At 45.3% G+C, this 23,235-nt stretch overlaps 1 protein-coding gene across 1 annotated transcript in view; it reads left to right on the top strand.

Moving 5' to 3' along the window:
- Window positions 1-70: 70 nt before the first annotated feature.
- Window positions 71-23,235, top strand: part of LOC135371545 (baculoviral IAP repeat-containing protein 2-like) — a 23,334-nt gene continuing 169 nt past the window's right edge. The window contains exons 1-5 of the mRNA XM_064605536.1: window positions 71-153; window positions 13,072-13,147; window positions 13,800-13,994; window positions 20,942-21,202; window positions 23,149-23,231. Of these exons, the coding sequence (XP_064461606.1) occupies window positions 139-153; window positions 13,072-13,147; window positions 13,800-13,994; window positions 20,942-21,202; window positions 23,149-23,231 (630 nt within the window). The 5' untranslated portion in view covers window positions 71-138. The remainder of the gene's footprint in view (window positions 154-13,071; window positions 13,148-13,799; window positions 13,995-20,941; window positions 21,203-23,148; window positions 23,232-23,235) is intronic.

The raw sequence follows: 23,235 nt of genomic DNA, 5'->3' as shown, positions 1-23,235 counted from the left end.
TTGTCTTCTGATCGCTTGCGAATAGACGACGCAATCGCTATATAGAGATAACGGCCGATATCGTCAGGAACGGCATACGAGGTAGAGGCACTTGAAGAACGTTGATGCAGTTGGACGCCAACACGAGTGTTTGTTAGAATGCTGGAGATCTTTGTAAGTTAATTATTTTTTCATTCACCACCGGGTACCTGGGGCCGCCAGTACTTCCCTCTAAGTTACATGTGGTTCACTGTACGCGGCGCTGGACAGAACGCTACAGAAACACCTCCTTGTTTTTAGGGCACCTTGAGACGATCGGTTTCGTTTTTTCCGTTCGATTTATCCTATCAATTTATTTTCAATAGAACACCGGTGTCCCCGGACGACCCATAATTTGGCTCATCATTACGACCCGGATATATAGGCACTAAAATGGGCGGAAATAGGCAGCCGTTTATATTCCAAGAGGCAAATAGGCAAAACAGGTAGCAAAAATCAATAAAAATACACGCAGACTTTCCTGAGGATGTATATGAACTTTCGTGTCAAGATTTTCATGATACCGTACGCTACTGCTTGCCCTTGTTAAAATAATACGATATCATGCAAGCTTCAAGTCCTCGTACAAGACTACTTCTATGTAGTGGTGCCGTTCGCCCATGCTTCGTTCAGTTTGAACGAGTTAGACGTGTAAACTCAATGAACTTGTTTTAGAGAACGTCTCGTATTTATCCTACCTTCCCTGTCTCGTGTTTTTACCGTTTGGAAATATCCCCCACTAGTGAAAACACAAACGAAAATCGGTCACAGTTCACTTGATTGCCCGTTCACGCTTTGCAATTCCTACACTTCGTACTAGTACTATGGTGAGCTAGAAAGACTGGCGCGGCTGATCGGCCGCTGTCACGAGTAGTCGCCGATGTGCCTGCCCGTAGATTGCGCAAAGCATACCTTGCTAGTACGATCGAACAGCCTCTGGCAGTTTACCACGGAAGTACGCATCGCATCCTGTCTAGTAACACGTATCGCTGTTCTCGAGCAAATGCGGGCGCACCCAGACCTTGACTTGGAACAACAAGTGAACTGCTTCTGTGTCTGTTCAAGGCCAGTGTATTTCTCTGGGGCGCGCGCTGAGTTAATATCTCGGTTTTCCACCAGTGACGTTTTTCGGGTAAATCAAATGCGTCCCCGTTGGGACCGCATTTTTAATCGGTGATCATCCGTGAGAAAAAAACAAACGAAGAAATTATCAAATATCTGGAACACAGTGTCAGACATTTGCTTGTTTTTTTATGTTTTCTGTTGTTGTTTTTTCGCACTTTTCACAGTTTCCACTCCAGTTCCTGTGGGACATACACATGCCGAACACGGGGGTGTCGCACTTTTGTCGGGGCGACACCCTAACGCAAACAGGAGTGGGCGCACATGCTGAGAGATGGATAGAATGCACAGTCACCCGTTGCTTGTACGATCTCTTTCTGTTAACTAGCAGAGGGCCGCACACATGATGAAATACGCTACTGCCCAGTCAGCTGCTACAGCTTCTTCAACAACTTCCCAGATGATTCTAGATGATATCGCTAAGATATATTTCTTGGAGGCATCTGAAACAATAAAGTGAGTTCGGAAGCTAGTTTTAGCAAGGGATAATACATTATATGTCACATAAAACGTGTCTCACAGTTAGTGAGGCACGTTGTGAGTGCACAAACTTGTGCATCACAGGTTAGCCAGACTCCTCGCGTATGCTGTTACATGCGGTCCAAAGACGCTTGTTCTCGTTTCTTATCAGCCATATATAATGCAATATGATCAATTAACTATAACAACTTGGGCTACAGCAAGAGTGTCAGTAAGGCATTACCTGAAGAGGGTGAGAACAATGCACATTGAATTCTATATCCGCGATTATTTACATTCTATGCATATTTCTTCAACACTCGGGAAAAAATATGCACGACTCAAGCTGACTTATTATAAATTAATAACCACTAAAGGAAAGTCTGTATCCTTAGCGCATCCGTATCCTGAGATACAAAGAATTGCTTGATCCACGGAATTTTACGTGAGAATCATGTGGCTGCAGTGTATGACATCATACAATTGGTGCCATGGATGACGTAGTTGCATGAGTGAATTGTGTGTTCTATCCGTTTCGCAGGAAATGCAAAATGCAGTAAATGCAGTAAAAGCTGCAAAGCTGAAATGAGAACATGTGTTCCTTTCGGCCACCTGATATCGTAGCCGCTTTCGGAAATCCGTTTGACAGATCGTCCGCAAAAAATTGTAAAATAACATCATTTTTTTCTTTATACTGTTCATTGCGCATCTTAGCAGACACGTCATTCCTTCACCCTCATAGTCAGGGGGCCGAAAGAGCACACTGTTGTCTCTTGCATCCTCGAAGAACATTAAGGCGTAGGGAAGTGACACGATCTTGGATCGGCGCTGATAGTGTGCCTCGGCCAGTCATAAATGCTCCACGGTGACATCGCCACCTGTGGAGCCCGCCCTGTGCAAGCCACCAACTGCATATACAAATGGAAAATAGCCGAAGCTCTCTACCTTCACGTTGAGCATATGTTTGTAATTTGATCGTGCACTGTCAGCCGAGGACATCTGTTTCGACTTTATTGAAAATGCAGTGAAATCACCCTACCTCTCATCATCCCAAACGCGCCTTTCATTATATTATCCCACACTTCAGCGTTAAAATTGCACACTTATGTTCACAGAACGTCATTCAACTATTCAGCATAATTATACGTCATTTACACTTTCAACGAAGTTACATAATCGAACATATATATCTTCCAGCATATCTACACTTTGCACCTACTTATACATTGCAACATATGTACACTTTACACCTACTCATACAATCATATTACACTTTACATCTGTAGCTCTTCACTTGACCTCTTCAGCCCGGCGTAGGGAAGTGACACGATCTTGCGTCGGCCCTGATAGTGTGCCTCGGCGAGGCATCAACGTTCAACGGTGACGGCGCCACCTGCGGTGGCCGCCCTGTGCGAGCCAGCAACTACATATGCAAATGGCAAATAGCCGAAGCTCTCTACCCTCACGTTGAGCATATGTTTGTAATTTGATCGTGCCAACCCAGCCGAGGACAGCTGTTTCGTTCTACTTGGAGCGCTTCAGCAGGGCGTACGGAAGTCACGCGATCTTCTGTCGGCCCTGATAGTGTGCCTCGGCGAGGCATCAATGTTCCACGGTGACGGCGCCACCTGTAGAGGCAGCCCTGTGCAAGCCAGCACTCTCTACCGCCGAAGCTCTCTACCCTCACGTTGAGCATACGTTTGTAATTTGATCGTCCACCCACAGCCGAGGAGAGCTGTTTCGTTGTACTTGGAGTTCTTCAGCCCGGCGTAGGAAAGTGACACGATCGCGTGTCCGCCCTGATAGTGTGCCTCGACGAGGCATCAATATTCCACGGTGACGGCGCCACCTGTGGAGGTCGTTAGGTCAGATACTCATGGAACGATGCGACAGCACCAGAGAACACGTGTTAACAGGGTTTTATTACCCAGCGTACACCTGGGCCGAGCATACCCGATAGTAGTAGAAGTAAACACAAACACATACAGCCGTAACCACGCGACGGATACGTCACTCCGCATGCCAGGCAACCGCTTTCATAAACATTCAGAACAAAGCCAGTAAGAATAACATAACAATCAGGGCATTCGGAAGGGCAGTTGGACAGCTAAATGCTGGCTAATCGCAATGCCCCTCAATGCTCCTCAATGCCACAGTGGAAGCGAGTGAATTATAATGAAGGGGGGAAGCCATTAAAGAAACAAGTGAATGACACGTATTTGAAATTAAAAATTACAGATTAAGATGGCTTCTACGGCTGCACGCAGAGAAACAGATACTCATGGTATGATGCGACAGCACCAGAGGACACGTGTTCCGCCGTATTCGCGGGTAGTCAGCTCTGGGTAGCTGCGGATCGTTCGGAATTGGAAAACCAGGGGCCGCTCAGCGAGCGATATACACCTGGGAGGGTGACTGAGCACTCCTCAATGCCACAGTGCAAGCCAGTGAATTATAATGAAGGGGAAAAGGCCATTTAAAGAAACAAGTAAATGACACTAGACGTATTTAAAATTACAGATTAAGATGGCTTCTATGGCTTCACGCAGAGAAACAGATACTCATGGAACAATGCGACAGCGCAAGCTCCCGGCATGTTTGCGGGTCGTCAGCTCTGGTTAGCTGCGCACCGTTCGGAATTGGCAAACCAGGGGTCGCTCAGCAAGCGATATACTCCTGGGAGGGTGACTGAGCACTCCTCAATGCCACAGTGCAAGCCAGTGAATTATAATGAAGGGGAACAAGCCGTTAAAGAAACAAGTAAATGATACTAGACGTGTTTGAAATTCAAAATCACAGATTAAGATGGCTTCTATGGCTGCACGCAGTGAAACAGATACTTATGGAACGATGCGACAGCACCAGATGACACGTGTTTCGCCGTGTTTGGGGCTCGTAAGCTCTGGGTAGCTGCGCATCGTTCGGAATTGGCAAACCAGGGGTCACTCAGCGAGCGATCTACACCTGGGAGGGTGACTCAGCACTCCTCAATGCCACAGTGCAAGCCAGTGAATTATAATGCTTAATGCTTAACGAATTATAATGTTTCGTTAATGGCTTTTTTTCTGCATTATAATTCACTGGCTTGCACTGTGGCATTGAGGAGTGCTCAGTCACCCTCCCAGGTGTACATCGTTCGCTGAGCGACCCTGGGTTGCCAATTCTGAACGATGCGCAGCTACCCAGAGCTCACGAGCCGCAAACACGGCGAAACACGTGTCCTCTGGTGCTTTCGCATCGTTCCATCAGTGTCTGTGTCCCTGCGTGCAGCCACAGCAGCCATCTTAATCTGTGATTTTGAATTTCAAATACGTCTAGTTATTTGTTTCTTTAATGGCTTTTTCCCTCCTTATATGTACAGTCAACCCTCGATTTATGAACACCCTCGGTTCCCCGAAAAATCGTTCATAAATCGAGGGATTCATCAATCGAAAATTCAGTTAACTGAGTACTGTCGAGGAAATGCAACAGTATTTCCGAGTTGGGATTGTGTTTATAATGCCATATATTGTGTAATTTTGCTTTTGACCATGCCTTCTGTTGTATCAATATCACAAAGAACAGACGTTAGCGCATCCACATTCTGTTTATTATGCAATACTAAATTGTTTAATTTTGCCTTGGACCATGCCTTCCGCTGTGTCAATCTTGGAAATAACAGATGTCACACATTCGCACTGGACTGGCATCGGATTTCCTCCGGGATTTTTAACCTTGGTTTATTAATCTCCGCGTGACAGGGACCACCTGATTCATCGGCTGAGGTCACGAACACTTGGTCGCACCTTGTGCGTCTCCGGAAAACCCATTTGTTGTTCGGATTTCGAGGGGTTAAGAACCGAGGGTGCAATACCTGGAAAACGTTTTGTCCGTTCAGGCGTCATTCATAAGACCACGAAATTATCTCTTTCAAGGTTTCTGTTGACCTCGCGACGATCCGTTCATAAATTGAGGGCAAAAACGCTGGGCAACTCCTAGTTGGTTCCCAGAAATTCCATTCATTATTCGAATATCGAGGTTCATAAAACGAGGGAATTCATAAGTCGAAGGTTCATAAATCGAGGGTTGACTTTATATTGATATATATATATATAGATAGATATATATATATATAGATATATATATATATGTGTGTGTGTGTGTGTTTATAAGTCCCAAACGTCGCCACACCAGCATTGGACAGCTGTTTCGGCCTTATTGGGCCTTCATCAGCAATGCGTAGGTGGGCGACGTTTGAGCGAGTGGCGTCGGAAGGTCACGTGGAACGTGATGTCCTCCCGTCAGGGTGAGTGACTCACCTCTGAAAACCCAGTGCGAAGCCAGTAAAGTATTAAATGAAGAAAAATAGGATACGCTCTTTGGCTGCACGTTGAACGTGTGTTTATAAGTCCCAAACGTCGCCACACCAGCATTGGACAGCTGTTTCGGCCTTATTGGGCCTTCATCAGCAATGCGTAGGTGGGCGACGTTTGAGCGAGTGGCGTCGGAAGGTCACGTGGAACGTGATGTCCTCCCGTCAGGGTGAGTGACTCACCTCTGAAAACCCAGTGCGAAGCCAGTAAAGTATTAAATGACGGTACAATCTACGTCGACGAAACTCACAGTTTAGCCCAAGAGACCAGGAATGGGTGCGGACTCCGATGCGACGACGAGGGTTAAGCGAGAACCTTCTCAAACGCTATTTCGGCCTATGCAAAGTACTCCGACGCATAGGAGAAGTGGATACGAAGTAGTACCTCAAGACAGCACAGCTTCTCGGCGAACCCCGACCCCTGATATAGTTCACGTCGTTCGCCTCAAGCCGTACTACTCCAGGTAGTTTGGACGATGCGCGGAACCAGAAGAAAACTGGCTACTTCTTTATCTCGAGTACTTCGAGAGCCCGGAACGCCCGCCGAAACTGCTCTAACGCCCTCGACACAAGTTCCGGCATCGGGAAGATGCCACGTCTACGGAGGGGGCAATGCCACATATCGTCTTTGGGGCGACCACACGCAACAACAACAAGAGGCAATGAGTCGTCGAACGATGGGCTGGGGCCCGCGACACGTCGCGCTACATGGCAAGCGATCCTTCTGGAAGCATCTGCTCCTTCGCTCGCATCAATCTCAAGGAAGGACCGACGACCTTGGAGAGGCTTCTGTATTTCCTTCACTCCACCGACGCATGTTCTCTACAATGTTCACCGCTGTGTATAAAAGCTTGTGAGCTCCCAGTCGGAGCATTGTTTTACCGTAGTTCTGTCTAAGAGCTACCGGTCTTGTGCTAGCTAGCTAAGGAGCTAGAGTAAAGCGTTCGCCGATTATTCGCCGTCTCGCTCGTCTGTTTTCATCGGTGATAATATATATACAGGGTGTCCACGCTAAGTGTGAACAGATTTTTTAAAAATATATCAATCACTTTTTCCGAGATGAAATCAATTGCAATATAGCATATGCTGAAGGGCACTCCCTAGGGGGGCATTAACAGACTCCTAAGGCAATGTCTTAATTAACTTTCAATAATTGTGTTTTTAATTATAAAAGCTACGAAGTTGCTCCAATGAGAACATCTTCGATCACCAGATACCAAAGCCGTTCTCAGAACAAAAATCCGTTCGATAGATCGTCCGCAAAAAATTCGTGAAGGAACGCCATTTTTTTTATTTATTTGATTCATTGCGCATCTCTAGAGACGCGTCTTTCCTTCGCCCCCAATACGAGAAGATGAAAGAGCACACTATCGCCTCTTGCGTCCTGGAAAAAGATTAAAAGGAAACAGAAAATGCAGCCCAAGATAAGGGCAGTCGCGATAGAGTCACCCGATAGATTTGTGTTTTTGTTTTGTTTCCGCAAGTTAAAGCTAATCTTCCACGCATGAGGCGGCAGTGTGCTCTTTCACTCTCTCACACTGGGGGTAAAGGAAAGCCGCTTCTTTGAAGATGTGCAATAAACCAAATAAAGAAAAAAAATGGCGTTCCTTCACGAATTTTTTGCGGACGATCTACCGAACGGATTTTTGTTCTGAAAACGGTTTTGGCATCTGGTGACCGAAGAGATCAGATGTTCTCATTGGAGCAACTTCGTAGCTTTTATAATTAAAAAGTTAATTATTGAAAGTTAATTAAGACATTGCCTTAGGAGTCTGTTAATGCCCCCCTAGGGAGTGCCCTTCAGCAAATGCTATATTGCAATTGATTTCATCTCGGAAAAAGTGATTGATATATTTTTAAAAAATCTGTTCACACTTAGCGTGGACACCATGTATATATATTCTGACCAAGACAGTGCCACTGCCGAAATATCGACCTTTATTTTATTTAACTTTTAATTTCTGCCAATTAAATAGACTATAACGTTTCTAACTTCCCTAAATCATGTTGTCCGCGTCGTTTTCCTTCCACAACTATATGTATATGTATATATAGTATATGAAGAAGAATAAAAGCTCAGATGGCCGCGAAGTAAATACAGTTATGAAGGAATGAAAGGCAAACAAACGAAAGTAGCGGAAGTAAAAAAGGGGGTGACTTAGATTTATTACAGTTTAAACTATTAGGAAGGTGCCTAGGGGGCATGGCCAACGTTGCGGGGGAAGCACCGCCTTCATAAGATTTAATAAATTAGCATTGTGTCTTGAAGCTTTTGTACGTGTGTAGCATGACGTCACAGCCGCCTGGCCGTCGTCAGTAGCTCAAACTCGGGAATGTTGTTTTGTAAAGTCCAGGCGTGATGTGATCGTTCTTGGGGTCGGAAGGGTGTCATGAGTCCAGCTGAAAAAAAAAGAAAAGAAAGGAAGCAGTACCTTCTCTAAGCAGTTAAAGTTTTATTGTTGGAAATATACCAACTATATATATTTCTGTTAATGGTGTACTGGAATTTGTAGATAAGGCAATATTCCCGTTGTTCTCTTGACCAATCGGAAAGAAAGTTTGATTGAAGAAGAAAAATTGAAACTTCGTTATCTGAATGGCCCGGTGTGGGGTATTAGTATAGAGTATCCCCCTATACTAATATCCCGCACGAAGACGGCATTTCGGCCGCAGAGGCTGCCTTTTCGAAATACTCCGAAACCCCATGTGATCGATGTGTCCTGTCCACGCTACTAAAATTGACTCTGAAAGACAAGGACTTCGTACGCAACAGCAAATAATAGTTACAAATCAACGGCAGCTATGAACGTCCTAATGGCACCTAATTATGTAAATGTCCATGGGAGCTTTAGAAGAGAAGTTCTCGAATGAACGCGAACTAAAGCAATCTCTTTACAAGCGCTATCTTGGTGACATTTATCATCTGACCACACTCTGAGGACGGCCTTTGAGAATTGACACGCAATTTCAAGCTGTCCCATCCCTCTATAAAGTTCACCCATTCCTGTCCAGCAACCACAACTAACTTCCTGGATATGCAAGATAAGATAACTGATGGTGTATTGCTAGTGATTTTTATCGTGAGCCTACGGATTCCCAGCAGTATTTGTCATTCAAGGGTTGCCAACCACGACAAACAAAATTGACTATCCCCTAGTGCCAGGCTCTACGATACAAGAGAATCTGCTCAAGCGATGATGTCATGGGAAGGAATCTTAACCAACTAAACGCAGCTCACAAAATAGCTTAGTTCGCTCTCAAGTAACGGAACACGAGAATTCACCAACTGGCTGCCATTCATGCAACGGCCGTAGATGTCAGATTCGCAAACTAATGCAAACGGCTCAATCAGTTAAGAACACACACTCCAACTTTTCTGTCAAAAATAAAAGCACATCTATACTACAGCTCCTCTAACGTTGTCTACTTAATTCGGCGTGACGCCTGCCAAGCCAGACGAAAACGTCTTTTAGAACTAACCACCAGAAACAGTAAAAAAGAAAAAGAAATCTCCCAGTTTCGCGCCATTTCAGCTAACCGAGCCATTCAATTTCCAAAGTTTAATTTTTTTTCTTCAATCGAACTTTGCTTCTGATCGGTTACGAGAACAACGGGAATATTATTTGTCTACAAAATCCAGTCCGCCATTAAAGCAGGCCCTGCTATATTGCCAACATCCTCGTCAAGCCGACCGTCAGTGACGCTAAAATGATATCTTGTTCAACTTTGATTCACAAAAACCCTTGATATAAAATTGATATAAGATATGCCATCATGTAATTATTTAGTCTGTATATTAGTAATTACTGGTCCTTGATCTCAATACTGTATGCTTGCTCCGTCCTGATGTGATCTGGTTTTTGTTAAGAGAGATTGCTGCCTGGTTGTCGGCGAACAACACTTGCGGTTTCCGTGTGACTTCTTGGGACCCCATTTCTTCTGCGAAATGCTGAAGCTATAGCGCCTCCCTTGCTGCATGGCACATTACCATGTGTTCCGCTTCAATCGTTGACAGGGCGGCAGTTCGCTGCTTTTTGCTGCTCGATGAGATAGCAGAACCTGCCAACGTGATTTCGTATCCGCTGAAAGGCTTTCGGCCCGTCTTGTCTCCAGCCCAATCCACGTCGCAAAAAGCCTGTACGCTGTTTCCGCATCGGCGGTAAAGCAGCCCGTGATTGATTGTTTGCTTCATGTAGCGAAAGATGTGTTCTATTCCAGTCCAGTGCTCCTCGCTTGGATTGTCGCTAAATTGGCTCATGTAGGCAGTTGCGAACGCTAGTTCCGGCCTTGTTCTGCCCACGACCATCTCTATAATACACGACCATTACACTCGCACCTAGCCCCAGCGCCACTGATGTAGTGTCGCCAAGCGGCCGCCGCGCGTTTGTGGCGCTGAATAGGGGACCCTCGGCAGACGACGCATGCTATGCGGATACCGTTGCTGCCGCCATTCGCGTTTGGTTCTTGCTATTTTTCACGGAGGTGGACAGCGTTTGTCTCCAGTGCATGGTTTGTGCATGGTGCAGACGTGATGGTGTACTGCACCGTCCCGCTTTGCAAGCTGAAGAAAGCAGTGTCGAACACAAGTATTTCATTCCACGGGTTCCGCGCTCAAATGCTGTCTTACGGGAGAAGTGGCTCGAAATATATTGCGGCGTCTTGACACCAGTGACTTCATTGCGAATTGCGATTGTTTCATTTCGTATAGGGTGCACTTTTTAGATGGCAGTGTGCACCATAAATAGTTTTATCTAATATAGCTGAGTACCTTTTACGCATCTCTCTCCAAAAAAAAAAAAAAACGAATAATGAACCGTGGCCTCCGACCAGAGGTGGACATAAATGCATTTTTTGAGTACTTAAATATAAATACAAAATACTTTGTTGAAAGGGGTGTTGAAACACTCTTCATAAATACTTTTCGATAGCAGTATTTAAATATAAAATATACAGTATTTAAATGCTCTAACTAGTACCATAAATACTGTGATGAAGATGTCATCTGGAATTACAGAAATAACGATGAACATAACAACAAGTCAGCAAGGAAAAATAGCATTTATTTGTTGGATTATCACGGTAATTTTAATATTAGAAGTTTTTGACTGCATCACTCAGGATTCTTGTGTTCGGCCGTACAATCAGATTCGCAAAGGAGAACAGCATCTTCGCTGGTGCCGATGAGCAAAGGCTTGCATTAAATTTGATGAAGATGCTTCGTACAACAAAGTAATCAGCCGCGACCATTGTCTGCAACAACAGCGAAAAACTCTCCATCTAAAAACGTTTTTCGCCTGCGTGCTAGCTCGAACTCTGCGTGTTCTCTGCATATTAAGGCCGAAGACTTTAGCATCGGCGCAAAGCGCAAAATTCTCAGACGTGACACCGTGGCTACGGTACGTACGTTTAGTGATCACGAAGTTTACACAGCCTTGCATCTCCCAGGAGTGCAAAACGAACACAAAAAAGGCACCATCAAGAAAAATTCTCAGAGTGGCTTCTTTCCGAACAGCATAATAAAGGTTAGCAGAGCATTGGAATGGCAAACGCAAAAGAAGAAAAAAAGTGTAAAAGTAAAATAAAAAGGGACCAATAAGTAGGAAAACAAAACAAACAACTGCTGATTTAAAACTGAAGTGCTTGCTTATACAACAAATTATGTTGGACGTCGTAACAGGTGTCAGTCATCTCTTTGCCAGGAACAATTTCTTCTTACGGTCGCATTCACCCATTCTCTGTAACTGCCCTGGATGCTAACACGGAACGCCGATCACGTGAAACGTAAAGTCTGGACGCGCTTGCGTCTGACAATCATAAACGCATGATAACTGGCCCAATACACAAGGTGCTGCTGCCAAGTTTATGTGTACGATGTACGATGTTATGTGCGAGTTTCACAGTTTTACATGCCGCCTACGCTTCAGAGCACAGCCTATTTCTGAGTATTTAGTTTCAGAACTCTTAGCTCTACATCAACAGACAACCTGCGACGATACACAAACATGTACGCACGAAGAATTAACCACAGGGACCACTCATATTGCACACAGCTGAGCTACTACAGGCGCTCTTCTGGGTCCCGCAAGTGGCGCCCCTGGCGGACGCTCCGCGCGTAAACACGGCACTTCCGCTCCTCGAGGCGCGCAAGTCCTATAGGCGAACGGGCGAGTGTTATGGTCGCGTATTATAGAGATGGTCGTGGTTCCGCCCGAGAGGTAACAGTGCCCCAACCGCTTGTCTGTACCTTCACCCAAGCTCTCCGCTCTTTGGCACTTGCTTGCGGGATCCAGTGGTGAGGATGTCCTTTTTACGTTCGACATACCGAAAGCCTCCAAATTGCAGACCTCGCCCCGAGCGATTTCGACTTTTTCAGGCCATTGAAGGCTTTCCTTGGGGGCCCCCACTTCAGCTGCGTGAACGAAGTCAAGACTGCGGTTAGATCATGGCTGCTACGCGCTGGTAAAGATTTCCACGCTGGGGGCATCCAAGCCCTCGTGAAACGCTGGGACAAGTGCATTAGTGCAGCTGAAGATTACGTTGAAAAATAAAACTAATTTCTCACATGTACGTTCATTTAACTTTTACGAAAAATGAAAAGTCCCGGTTTGACTTGAACACCCCTTGCATGTGTTCCAGCCTCAGAGCATCGGTTCTGTCATCTTCAACAGTTGCCGCTGGTGTCATTCCCGTCGTATGAATGTGTGTATGGAGGAGAAAAATGTACGAGTGGAACAGGGATGAGAGAGAGAGAGAGAGGTTGATTTGTTCCTTCAGATGGGCGCGCCCTTTGAGGTCGCTCGGGAGGTGTGTTAGCTTGGCTCAATTGGAAGAGCCCTGGACCGGTAATCCAAAAGATGTGGGTTCGAGTCCTACAGCTGGCTAACCTTTTTAGTGACTTCCACCTTTCATCATAAATATTCCATTCTGTTAATTTGAGTTCCTCATCGTGTCCGCTGTTTTAGTGTCGTCTCGTACTGAAAGAGATGTCAGCTGTACGCTCAAACCCTACGCCCTGATTTATAAATTTAACCCTCAAAACAGAGTATTGTATGGCATTTTAGATAGTCTAAGATGCAGGTGAAACGTTTTATTTTGTCCTCTGTTCTGTCTTTGCATTGCAGTCTCTACTCTTAGAAATTGTGGCCCCTGTTCTCATCATAATCATCACCATCATCACAACTGGAATCTTGAGAAAATGTAAGAAACCTTACTTCACAAAATCTTAATAGCTAATACTTATGCTAATGCGTTTTGTTACGACGGTGAATTCATTTTTGTTTGTGGCCTCAGTGGATGACTTAGTGCTCCTACTGATGCCTACGCCTATAGTAAGTCTTAAAAATATAACTTGACGGAACAACATAACGCATGTTAGAAACTCTGTCACCCTGTAACCGCTATCACGGGACATGTCTGTGCCGACGAACTTGCACGAATACTTCCGAACTTGCGCAAAAGGCCTACGGTTATGGGAATGAAAATTGTCTAGCTGACGGCGCAGCTCCTCGGGCTTCCTCTCTTCCCTACTGGCCGTGAAGCCAAGTCCTTCTTCACTTTCACAAACAAGACCGTATCTTCTCAGGGTGAGACTCACACACTTTCGTAGGCACATCCACGGCGATCTTCAAATGCCCCCTTATTTCTGCTTTGTGAGTGCACAGACACTTGGTTAAGTGGTTTCTCCAAGCTCTTCACTCTCCCTTGCGCGAGTACAAACTGTTTTAGCGTATTGGAGCAGGCAGGAAGAGAGAACAAGGTCAGTCTAAAGGGCGATGTTACACTGTATACCTTTGCTGTCCTTAACTTCATCGGCAGCATATACTGATTTCATTGTTTTCAATGTTATCAGCATCACAGACATTATCGGAGAACGAGAGTGCCACAAGCACAGAAGAACTACGCGGAAATGAGGAGCACATTACGACCGATGCTCATCCGGAATTGCAGCCAACAGTAGCTCACGTAACACGGGCATTAGATACACCTGAGGATAACGACACAGATGTCAAGTCATCTCATGACGCCTCGCTGCCTGAGCCAACTAGTAAGTGAATTTGCTTAAATCGCATGTCACCATCCGTGGGACAGTTTTCCAAGCAAATACCGGGGTGAGAGGGCACCATTTCTGTTGACAGCCGAACAGAAGCTTCGGGGTGTGAGAAATATTTAATTTTCTGCATGGGGAACGGGAGATAACGAGCAAGCAACCTCTTCCTTTGAGAAGTAATTGTGTGTATTCCAGTTTCTGAATATCTGAAACAGCTGCACTTGAAAATAAATCTTCTTAACAAACTGAACATGGGACATTGCGAGAGCACATGGTATACTGCTCACTATTATCAGTCTGTACCTCTCAATGCCTTATGATTCTCAAACATATTGCACATTACTATGCCTCTAAGCGATACGCGCCGTGTCAGTTTCGTCATGCGTCGACGGTTGCATAAATAATCAAGTATGAATGAAATGAACACATGTCGAATTGTACTCTCAAGTAGGTTGCACAGATTGGGACAAAAGTTTACGGAACACGCGAGCGACGTGCTTTTTTCTTTCTCTTCGGTGCGACACCCTGGCGACTGCAGGGAGCGGGTGAGTTCACTGTCTCGGATGGGTGAAAGTGTGCGCTGTCAGGGACACAAAGTGGTGGTTCCGGTGTTGTTTGGGTGAGCATTTTGCACCTTTCTCCTCTTGAAATGCAGTTCTGGTATCGTCGAGGAGCGAATGCAGTGAGATTTGAGTTTAGTGATCATTTCATTTGTTGGGACAAAGGGCAGTTTTTCGCACCAATCACATATGCAGAAACTACATCGTAACGCAAGATCAGGATGATATCAGGATGAAACCACACTGTAAAAACGATTACCGTAGAATGTTCGTATTTCTTAATGGCAGCTCTGTTTCCGGACTTTTTCCGTTAAAGTTACAGCCACTTTAGGAGAAGTAATGCGTTAAGTTTACTATAATTTTGACGTAGCCGGAATCTGGTTTTCACCGGTTAAAATTACTGTGTTTCACGAAAAATGTAGCCGTAAATTTTACATGTATTACATAAAAATGCATGAATTTACATGAATGAAACATTTACATGAGAACATAAACTGAAAAAAATAATACATGAAATGAACCGGTTAAAATTACATGAATACACGATCACCGTGTATCAGCCATTTCTTCACCATGTATCAGCCTATTCTTTTATTGGTGGCATCAATAAAATAATAAGGACCGGTAACCGTACTAGCTAGCCCAGCAGTGCTATAGAGGAGACTGACATTATCCAGCACCGAAAAAGCACAACGACAAGGTTATTTCGCCCTCCTCCTCTTCTTGATTGGCATCATCATTACAGGAGTTTTCCACTAAGGTAACTGGTGCAAGTAAGGGGGGTTGCGGGCCTCACTCTAGTGAAGCCAAAATCTCCATTTTATTTTTCTATAAAACCAAACCAAACCATCGCCCTTGACCGTGTGGCACCCAGACCATTACATTCCAATTCCATTCCGCCTGCGAAAAAAAAAAAAACGTGGCTAGGACAGTTTCCTCCATCCCATTCCAATTCCGTTATCTGGAATGATTCCGGAGTGGCAACTCCGCAACCCTGATCGAGACCCTCAGTTTTTTTTTTGGGGGGGGGGGAGAGGGGAAGGTTACGTTTTCTCTTCTCGAAGCAAGTGGCTAGGTGAAGGAAAAACCTAATACTTTGTGGGGTGGCTTTCCTTCTTCCGTTTCCTTATGAAAGAACTGCGCATTCATTGTAGGAAGGGAGTTGCCTCAGGACAGAAGCCGCCGATATTTCGAACAGAGTTGTTCTTCACAGTCTGTTCTTCTTTTGGGCACCCTGCTCATCATTGGCATGGTATTTAAAGGGGTAGGTGTCACGTGTTTAAAGGTTCATGAGAATTGTGAGACAACAACCCGGAGGGAAGAAAGGGTCCATACGGGCTTCTACGGCCGGAGTGAATGGCCGCTTTGTTAGAGTGTGGAGGGGATTATGTGAACGTAGTGATCTAGGCTGCAGACCGGTTACAAAAAAATGTTCACGAACACGTGGACGAAACGGGACAACAGGCAAGAATTGGCAATAATAGCGAAAGATAAGGATGTTAGTGGTTGCGTGGGGAAAATTCCAGAACAAGCAAAGTTTATACAAATAAATAAGAAAATGACGCTAGACATGTTTGAAATTCAAACTTACAGATTAAGATGGCTTCTATGGCTGCACGTAGAGGAACAGATACTCATAGAACGATGCGACAGCACCAGAGGACACGTGTTTCGCCGTGTTTGCGGCTCGTCAGCCCTGGGTAGCTGCGCATCGTTCGGGATTGGCAAACCAGGGGTCACTCAGCGAGCGACATACACCTGGTATTTTTTTAATGGCTTTTTCTCCTCTTTATAATACACTGGCTTGCACTGCGGCATTGAGGAGTGCTCAGTCACCCTCCCAGGTGTATGTCGCTCGCTGAGTGACCCCTGGTTTGCCAATCCCGAACGATGCGCAGCTACCCAGGGCTGACGCGCCGCAAACACGGCGAAACACGTGTCCTCTGGTGCTGTCGCATCGTTCTATGAGTATCTATATATACAAATATATATATATATATATACGTATATTTGTAATACAAAGTTATGGCATGCAATAAAGAAAGCAGAAGTCAGTGGCCATGCAGAACATAACAGATGATAATGGAGATAGAAGGAAAAAACATATTTTATTTGTGAAGTGTTCCTAGGGTGCCTTGTGATTTTGTTGATACCGGACGGATGAAGAGCGTTGAACTTGTATAGGAGATAAGACTCCCTATCCAGTCTGTCACGTGTGGATCTGAACCCCGATCCTAGAATATATATTGCATGACGAACTAGCACTGGGAACGGGACAGAGAGAGGAGACGACAGGACAGGTGCTAGCACCTGTCCTGTCGTCTCCTCTCTCTGTCCCGTTGAGAGGTGTGCCTTCCTGTTGAACAAGCACAGCATGTGTTCTGGTGTATGCTCGGTGTTTGTTCTGTCTTCGGGGAAGTATCGTTGTCAGTACTATTTCAGCGCCTGGTCTGTTGTTTGTGATGAAGGAAACTAGTGCTTCGAATTCCTGGAGGACGTGCTGTGCTGTCGACCGTGCGATGTCGTTGGCCCCTACGTGGAGTATGAAGTGCGTGATGTTCGATGGGGCGGCGGTTACATGTGTCATGATGTCTGGTATTCATGCGCCGCTTGAGAAGCGTATGTGAGGTCCGTGCTCTCCGTGTTGGATGTGTTCGTGTATGTCCTTGTAACAGCTATCCCCAAGGAGTGTGACGTGCGAGAAAGAGAGGACGGGTTGCTTACCTCCCGAGGCCATCGGGTCGTCAGGAGCGTATTGTTGTCAGCTGCAAAGCGTAAATTACAGCTATAAACTTTCGACGCCGATACAATGATCTCCGAGCGTACCTTGTGGGAAGTTCTGTGTGTATAGATTGCGATGAACATGGGTGTTCTGAGGATGGAACACAGAAGAAACAACAACACAACATACAACAATGAACTGCCTAGGACCAACCAAAGAGTGAAGTCACCCAAAAAGGTTAACCATCTGAAGGTCTCGAACCCACATGTTCTGGATTAGCAGTCGAGAGCTCTTCAAAAGCAAAGCTAACACCCCTCTCAACGACTTCCGAGGTTGTGTCATTTGGAGGGACAAACACATCTACTCGCTCACACATTTCACTTTGACTCTTACATGTTTTCTCGCTTGCGCACCCATTCATACGTTTATTTCACCACGTTTCATACGTCAATTTCCATCGTGTTCAACAGATGCCGCTTGCGTCGCCGCATCGTTTGAATGTGTGCGTGTGCGAGAAAACATGCAAGAGTGAAAGTGGAATAAGTGAGTGAGTGGATGCGTTTGTCCATGCAAATGACGCAGCCTTGGAAGGGCTTGGGGAGTTGTGTTAGCTTAGCTCAATTGGTAGAGCCCTGGGCCAATGAACCCTGACACGTCAATATAGAATATGTGCGTCCGAGTCCTACAGCTGCTGAACTTTTCAATAACTTCCTCCTTTCATTGCATAGAGTACTTGCTGACTCCTTTTTTATATTAACACATATAGTCTACTGCTAAAGGAATTATCAAACGACTTATTCTCGCTTGGTCTTTTTGTCTTTTTTGCACCGAAAATATGTTTGTGAAGGCACGACCGATGCTTTACGTTCAGCAAGCCAACTCTTTTTTTTCTTTTTTTCGTGACAAAATATAGACGACGTACAGAACCAATACCGACCTTGTTCACGTGGCGACGCAGCACAGTGGGCCCCTATTGAAAAAGCGTCATCAGGTCTGATGTGATTTGGGACACTGCATTGATGCTAACACCAGCTGATGTTAACATCACAGCTGCTTTGATGATGATGTTAACATCATGACTGTGCATGCTGATGTTAACATTAGAGCTGCCCTGGCTGATGCTAACATCAGAGCTGTCTTGATGCTGATGTTGACATGAGAGCTACATTGGTGCTAGGCAGTCTTGAAAATGCTGCAGTCTTTCTTTTTCTTTTTCTTTTTTCAATGTTCTGCAAAGAAAGCCCCTCGTGCCTGCGGTTGATGAGTACCGACAACATCCCTCACAAAACAGTAGATAGCAGCAACAAATCACTTTATTCACCACTCCGGAGTACGTACCCTTCAACGCATATCCATTTACCATACCTGAGCGTTGAACTCAAGGGGGGCACAAAACTGGTAATGGTCGAACGGTGAACTACAACGAGAAAGAACTCCCCTCGGTCCTCATTTCCGGTCCAACTTGTCCTTATTTGGAAAAACAACTTCGAAGCATTGTCATGAAGAGCAAGAGCCCCCACCATATTGAACACGGTGCTTGCGTTTCTCTTCCTGGAGGCTGCTGAGTAATACACGCTCAACCTGCACGAAATAGCGTCCCAGAAAACACTATGGCAGGATACCTATGTAGAGTACTGTAGAGACATGACATATCGTCTGCACAAAGCATACAGTCGATTTCGCCTAGCGTTCTATGTCCCTGTCTTTGTGCAGATCGTCTGCAAATAGAGTAGAACGGACAATGAGAATTCATGGCGCAGTCGAACATATTACTTGACAGTTATATTAATTACACACCTGAAACGGCAAGAATCCTCAAGGCGAAGAGTGATTTGGGTTCACATCCAGGGCAGCGTCTTCGCTCTTTGACATTTCAAACGAGGATGACTGGTCTGCTCGCGGTTAGAAGAAACGCTTCCACTTACGGACCGTTGCAATGTCAGACGGGTTGCAAGAACGCCAGCACCAAGTTAGAACAACAATACAAAGCCTCGAAAACGCTTTTGACTTGCTGGAACGCTCGAATTACGCGAACTACACGCGGCGACGAGAAACGTCCCTTAGAGCAGCCAAAGCGAATACAAAACCGCGCATGCGCGATAGACACCACTGGACGAAATATGACGATGGCAGAATCGTAATACCTATTGAGATTGTGACCGTTCCAGGATGTTTCTGGAAATGCTGCTGTTTTCATAAGAACCACTGAATGTTGTGTTTGAAGCAAAATTGCAACTTGAGATTGCCGAAGGCTATGCTATTAGTTAGTTATGATTGTCAACAGAGCGGCAGTGGAATCTGAGAGAGAGAGGCCGATTGAATAAAAACAGTGCACTCACTGTGTTGCAGACCGATTCTCTATCGTTCTTTTTTTTTTTTTTTTTGTTATGATCAAAGGAAGCAAGGTTAAATGCTACATTTTCTTCTTTTTTTTTACTGTGTGCGGTCGTGTACATCGCAGGTCCCTAATGTGCCACGGAACTACTTAGAACCTGCTGATGCTGTCAGGACATCACATATTTCTGATGTGACATCAAGCGAGATGGTGTTTGCCTGATGCTGGCATCAAGGCACATCTGAGACACCTGAGACACCTGACACACTAAGAGCATGAAGAAACTTTGATGTCACAAGAGAAAATTCTCTTGCTTCTTGATGTCATCAAGAATCATCAAGAAACGTCAGAATTTTCTGATGTCCATTTTCAATAGGGGCGATTGCACATGGAGTTGGCTGTGTTAGTACTCATTCACCATTTTCCCAAGGTGCCTTCACCGCATACAGTAGGCCACCAATGTTGCACACACAAAGCATGCTTGTCAAACTATCCACAATTTTACTGTTTCGGAAGAGAAGAATACGCGCTAAGTGTCTCACGTGACCCCTACCCTGTTCGAAAAATTGTACGCTTGCACATTTGTTCGTCCTGGCTCCCCACGTCTATGTAAAGGAGCATCATTGGAAATCCTCGAGCCTGTCATCGCTTGGGCCTTATGACGCCACCGTGAACCGCTGTGCTAGCAGGATTGGCCGGTCCTCCGGGGTGAAAGTCTCTTGCAAACTCAACGTAGGGAAGTACCGATAACACGCGTCAGTACCGTTAACAGAAGACAAGACTTGAGAGGAGCAAGCAGCAGGAGGAGGAGGAGGAGAGGAGAGGAGGAACGTGGATGTGCAATGAGGAGGGGGTTGAACAGTGCGTGGTTGCAAAATTGCGTACTTCAACCCGGAATAATTTATGGTATAAAAGTTCCCTAAGGGCATGTATTGTGTTCAGCAAACCTTTAACAATGTGTTCGGCTGTGCCAACACATTTGGCGATGCTGCTGCAACGTAACGTGACAAAGGGAATGTTCGTTGCCTGACGACTGTGAAACATATATGCCTAACATGGGTCTCGGACTCGAAACGCCCATGTGAGCCATTCCGGTCGTAGTTGGCTCGCGACTAAAGCCTCGAATGATGAATTATGGGAGAAATTTCGTAGCGCAATTGTCAACGGTGCGTGTTTATGCCTTTGTCGATATTCAGCCCGCAACGTAACCCCCCCCCTCCCCTCCCATCAATATAGCGAGCGATCCGATGTTATGCCGATGATGCAAATAACTTTTTGCGGTAGATCTGGAGTATCATGCACTCACTTATCTTTCGTTTTGGGACAGGCACTGTCATGGTGGATGCTGCCTCTGAGATAAGACCTGAACTAGCCTACCGTTCAGAAGACGTCTGTGGAAAGAAGAGCTCATACGTCGCACGTCCAGAATCGTATGGAAATCGCGTGAAGGAGTATGCTGTGCTGCACACCAGGCCCACACATGAGAGGTACGCGCCGTTGGAAAACAGAGTGTTCTCGTTCGGCCGTTATCCTGCAACTGCGAAGGGAAACACAGAAAGAATGGCGAAAGCTGGATTCTTCTACACTGGTAATCAACCTGTTTTGTTTCGTCAACCGATGTCTCCATGTACCATTTGAGAATTTCCCGGTTCGTAATTCCTGCATAGTTGAAAGTACATGCAACATATTCAGATGCTTAGGAAACACTTTGTGGAAGTAAGGTAAAACCACACGTTACTTCCACAAAGTGACTCACAACTTGTTGGCCGTTGCGAAGAAATTTCAAGTCAGTCTTGTTTTCAAGAACAACTTCCGTCTTGACCACCTCACGCCTTTCGCCAAACCTGGAGTTACTCGCAAGAATCACCTGAGCAATGTCCCCTGTTGTTCAAACGTTGTTTATCGGATCCCCCTGGCTTGTGGTTTCTGTTATATATTGGCAAGAAAAAAACATTGCTTAAATGATCGCTTGAGAAATCATTCATTAAAAGTAAAAAAATAAAGCTTCTAGCTCCGAAATTGCCAAGCATTTGGAATGATGCTCAGATTGCTTTCCTCTATGGGATGAAACAATTGTAAAGGCTTCCGAAGTGGACCCTCACAGAAGGCTTCTGAGAGAGACCCTATGCATAACCTCTTGCGCGAACTGTGCCAGCAACCCATCTGTAATCCTCGGTCCGACCTTGAACAGACTGCTCTTTCTCCCGAGCTGACCCCTTTTTGTCTTCATCTGGTTGTTTTTCTTCCTCTGTTGTGTATATATTTCCAGTATGTGAGGTAAATTTTTTTAGCTGTGTTTGAGACTTCGTGTTTGTGTCTGTCCCTTCGTGTTCCCTAGTCTCGGGGTTTTACATCATGCATCATCTTCACCAGCTCGCTTGCTTTCTAGCCATTTTTTCGTTTCGTCATATCGTTTTTAGTTCACCACCCTGTACCACTGCAACACGAACACTGCCACTTTTGCATTGCATCTGCGAAATTTTTACATATGAAAATTACCGCTTGTGTAAGTGTCGCACGCTCGTTGCACTTTACTTTCGCCTGAAGTGAATACATTGTGGAAGGATTGCTATTTTTTTCTAGCTGAGTTAATCGCATTAGTTCAATTAACGCGTGACATTAGAACAATCTGCAGTAGCGTATCTAAAAGGCGTTTTGAGCATATAACTCAAGGGGCTCACATTCTTGTGTGGTCTACACTATTATGAATTGTTAAGCTACGCCCTCTAGACACAAGTGCAGTCTTCCTTTCTGAGAGCTCCAATCAAGTTCGGGCGCCATCCAATCATATTTTCATTGTAAACATATATTTTATACTTTATCAATATAAATCGGAAGGGGAACTAAACAGCCTTTTACCTTTTGTAATAATCTTGGACATCCCAACGAGTATGCGCACGAACCTGGAAATAACTAAAATGAACACAGCAAGCACGACATTCGCGAAAACCGAGGATTGTTGCTGAAAAAGAAACAATTTCTCACGGGTTCAGGAATTTTGACAAATTACATCGGGCGAGCTACAACACGCTGCATGCCAAGCTGTTGAGGCGGTATGCCTGAATGCCAACAACGACACGTGAGTTATGTGATAAAGATTACTCACGTTATATCTAATATGAAGGAATCCTGCGAGAACGTTGCAAGAAACATCGATGAAAACGGGCGCAGGGTCGTCTGCTAGTGCTGGATGTCTCCCGAAGCATTTGCGCAATTTCGCCGGCAGGGGAACGAGAAGCAGCGGCTATGTGGGCGCTGCACACCGCCTATTTCGAAGCCATGGTCGCATTTTATTGCTCCTCGACCACAGACCATGGTACCAAAGAGTTTCATGCGAATTACTGGAATAGCTTTTTCCTCTCTAGAAAAGTCATACGATAGCGACAATTTATCATAACCACGAGAAACCTGCATTTCAAACCGACAAACAGACAGGAGGAATCTTGACACTGGAAGCGATTCCACATGACCTGATTACAAAGGTGCTTACGTGGTTCTTATTATTTGCGTGATCACGTTCTTCTCTCCGCGCAGGTGCTCAAGATCGCACAACCTGCTTTCAGTGCGGCAACTCCCTTTGCAGTTGGAGCGATGAGGACGACCCATTATCTGAACACGCCA

Source organism: Ornithodoros turicata, unplaced genomic scaffold (assembly GCF_037126465.1).
Source record: "Ornithodoros turicata isolate Travis unplaced genomic scaffold, ASM3712646v1 Chromosome110, whole genome shotgun sequence".
NCBI lineage: Eukaryota > Metazoa > Arthropoda > Arachnida > Ixodida > Argasidae > Ornithodoros > Ornithodoros turicata.
Note: the sequence above shows the minus strand (reverse complement) of the source record. Positions and strands in the feature narration are given on the sequence as shown.